The sequence below is a fragment of the Portunus trituberculatus genome, chromosome 4 (genome assembly GCF_017591435.1).
Source record: "Portunus trituberculatus isolate SZX2019 chromosome 4, ASM1759143v1, whole genome shotgun sequence".
Classification (NCBI taxonomy): domain Eukaryota; kingdom Metazoa; phylum Arthropoda; class Malacostraca; order Decapoda; family Portunidae; genus Portunus; species Portunus trituberculatus.
In genome coordinates this window covers 5,030,071-5,032,570 of record NC_059258.1, presented here as the reverse complement: position 1 = coordinate 5,032,570, position 2,500 = coordinate 5,030,071, and the positions used below count along the sequence as shown (strand labels likewise).

Genomic DNA, 2,500 nt, shown 5'->3' with positions numbered 1-2,500 from the left:
ACTTATTTGTCTGTAATCTAACCCATATTCTCCCAATCGACAGCGTGTATCCATCTTTGTATGTATCCATCTATGTCTACACCCTTGCCCTTCCTTATCTATCCTTCCACGTATACTCTTATTTTTTTTTTTTTCCCATATTCTCCCAATCGACAGTGTGTATCCATCTTTGTATGTATCCATCTATGTGTACACCCAGTCACACCCTTGCCCTTCCTTATCTGCCCATCCATTATACTCTATTTTTTTAAGTGGGATGAATAAAATAGAAGAGATAGGAAGTTAATGAAGAAATTGATAGGAGTAGTGTGAAAGAATGGTAGTTTGTGAGCTTGGCCACTTTATACTCTTAAATGCATACCATTCTAACCTAACTACGTGTAATGATAGTTTGTGACCTTGACCACTCTGTACTCTAACAACAAACCTAATCTAACCTAAGAATGATAATAGTTTGTTTGCTTAACCACTCTACACTCTAACCACACACCAATCTAACCTAACTAAGGATATTGATAGTTTGTGAGCTTGACCACTCTGTACTCTAACCACACACCAATCAAACCTAATCTAGCCTAACTAAGAGTAATAATAGTTTGTGAGCTTGACCACTCTATATATACTCGAACCACACAACAAACCTAATCTAACCTAACCTAAGAATGATAGTTTGTAAGCTTGACCACTCACTCTAACACACCAATCTAACTTAACCTAACCTAAGAATGATAGTTTGTAAGCTTGACCACTCACTCTAACACACCTATCTAACCTAACCTAAAAATATGATAGTTTGTAAATTGAGCTTCTTTTTTATACCATGTGGGCTTTTCACGGGAATTTATGGGCTGAAGGGGGTACTTTTTGTGTTACCTCCTACCTCAAAGCCCACCCGCTAGGAAACCCTTGCCCCGAATGAGTTCCGTGGACAGGATTCGAACCCGTGCACTTGGAGACCCCTCGGACCCCAAAGCACGCATGTTTCCACTGTACCACGGCGGCTTGACTACTTTATATACTCTAACCACACACCAAACCTAACCAATCCCTCTACTCTCTCTTCCTGAACAGCGTGGGTCTCGGCCGCGCCCACTTTGAGAAACAGCCGCCCAGCAATTTACGCAAATCCAACTTCTTCCATTTCGTCATCGCCCTGTATGACCGCGCAGGACAGCCCATTGAGATAGAGCGCACGGCATTCCTGGGATTCATCGAGAAGGATCAGGTGAGTGGCGCCGCAGGTGGGCAGGTGGGGGGGATTGGGGATGGACTGGCAGGGGTGGGCGGGGAGAGGGGAGGGATTGGAGTGAGGTGAGGTATATGGGTGGGTGTGGTTTGGTGTGGATTAAGAGTGGTGAGAGTAGGTAATGAGGAGATGGGGAAGGAGGACCCAGTGCAGAGAGAGAGAGAGAGAGAGTTACAAACATACACAGAGGCCTAGACAAGGTGTGACCCTAATCTAATTAAGGTGAGGACACAAGGCCAGGTATGAGTACCGAGAAACACGTGTGGTGGACAGAGAGAGAGAGAGAGAGAGAGAGAGAGAGAGAGAGAGAGAGAGATGGGGGGGTGAGAGAAGTGTCCTGTGGTTACTAGTTTTGAAGAGTAAGGTTTATTTTTCTCTCTCTCTCTCTCTCTCTCTCTCTCTCTCTCTCTCTCTCTCTCTCTCTCTCTGCGTTTCTTTAGTTTCGTTCATTAATTATTTTGTTTATTCTATCTTTCTTTTAATTGGCTACAACGAGTGAAAGAGTTACATGACAAGCTCTCTCTCTCTCTCTCTCTCTCTCTCTCTCTCTCTCTCTCTCTCTCTGGGGTTCATTTCGCGTCAATCTAATACAAAGATCATTTTATTCTTGCTTAATTCACGCGAGAGACATTTCTTTGTAGTAAATATGACAGGTAGCATTGTTTTTATTTTTTGCCTCGCGTTTTTAATATATTGTAAAGATTGTGCTCATTTGAATATATGTATGTTGTGTTTACTCTCTCTCTCTCTCTCTCTCTCTCTCATATGTGGTCTTCCTCGTCAAAATTATTATTATTATTATTATTTTTCTTATGATAGTGTTGGTAGTGGTGGTGGCGGTGGTGGTGGTGATGTAGTAATACGATAGGTGTGGTGGTGGTGTTGTGGTGGTGACAGTGAAGTGATGGTGGTGATGTAAAACGATTGGTGTGTTGGTGGTGGTGATATAATTGGTGTAGTGGGTGGTGGCAATGGTGTGTGGTGGTGTTGGTCGTGGTGGTGGTGGTGGTGGTGGTGAGCATGTTGGGTCAGTGCTATAAATGTTGTGGTGGTGTATGGCAGCGAAGTTGTTGTGGTGGTGGTGATCGTGGTGATATAATTGGTGTATGGTGGTGGTAAGATGGGAACAGTGGTGTATGGTGTGTGGTGGTGTATGGCAGCGTTGGTGGTGGTGGTGGTGGTGGTGATATAATTGGTGTGGTGTGACGGAGTGTTGTGGAAGAGATTAAGGCAGTTAGGTGTGAGTTACGGCGG

The 2,500-nt window shown here is 44.0% G+C and overlaps 1 protein-coding gene across 7 annotated transcripts in view; it reads left to right on the top strand.

The window, feature by feature from the left end:
- The window catches only part of LOC123512004 (transcription factor collier-like), a 93,746-nt gene that overhangs the window by 9,745 nt on the left and 81,501 nt on the right, over window positions 1-2,500 (top strand). For 6 of the 7 annotated variants that reach the window (XM_045268128.1, XM_045268118.1, XM_045268135.1 and 3 more), the window contains exon 2: window positions 1,072-1,225. In XM_045268128.1, the coding sequence (XP_045124063.1) occupies window positions 1,072-1,225 (154 nt within the window). Of the gene's footprint in view, window positions 1-1,071; window positions 1,226-2,500 lie in introns of those variants that run through there. The other variant, XM_045268172.1, reaches the window with a different exon arrangement.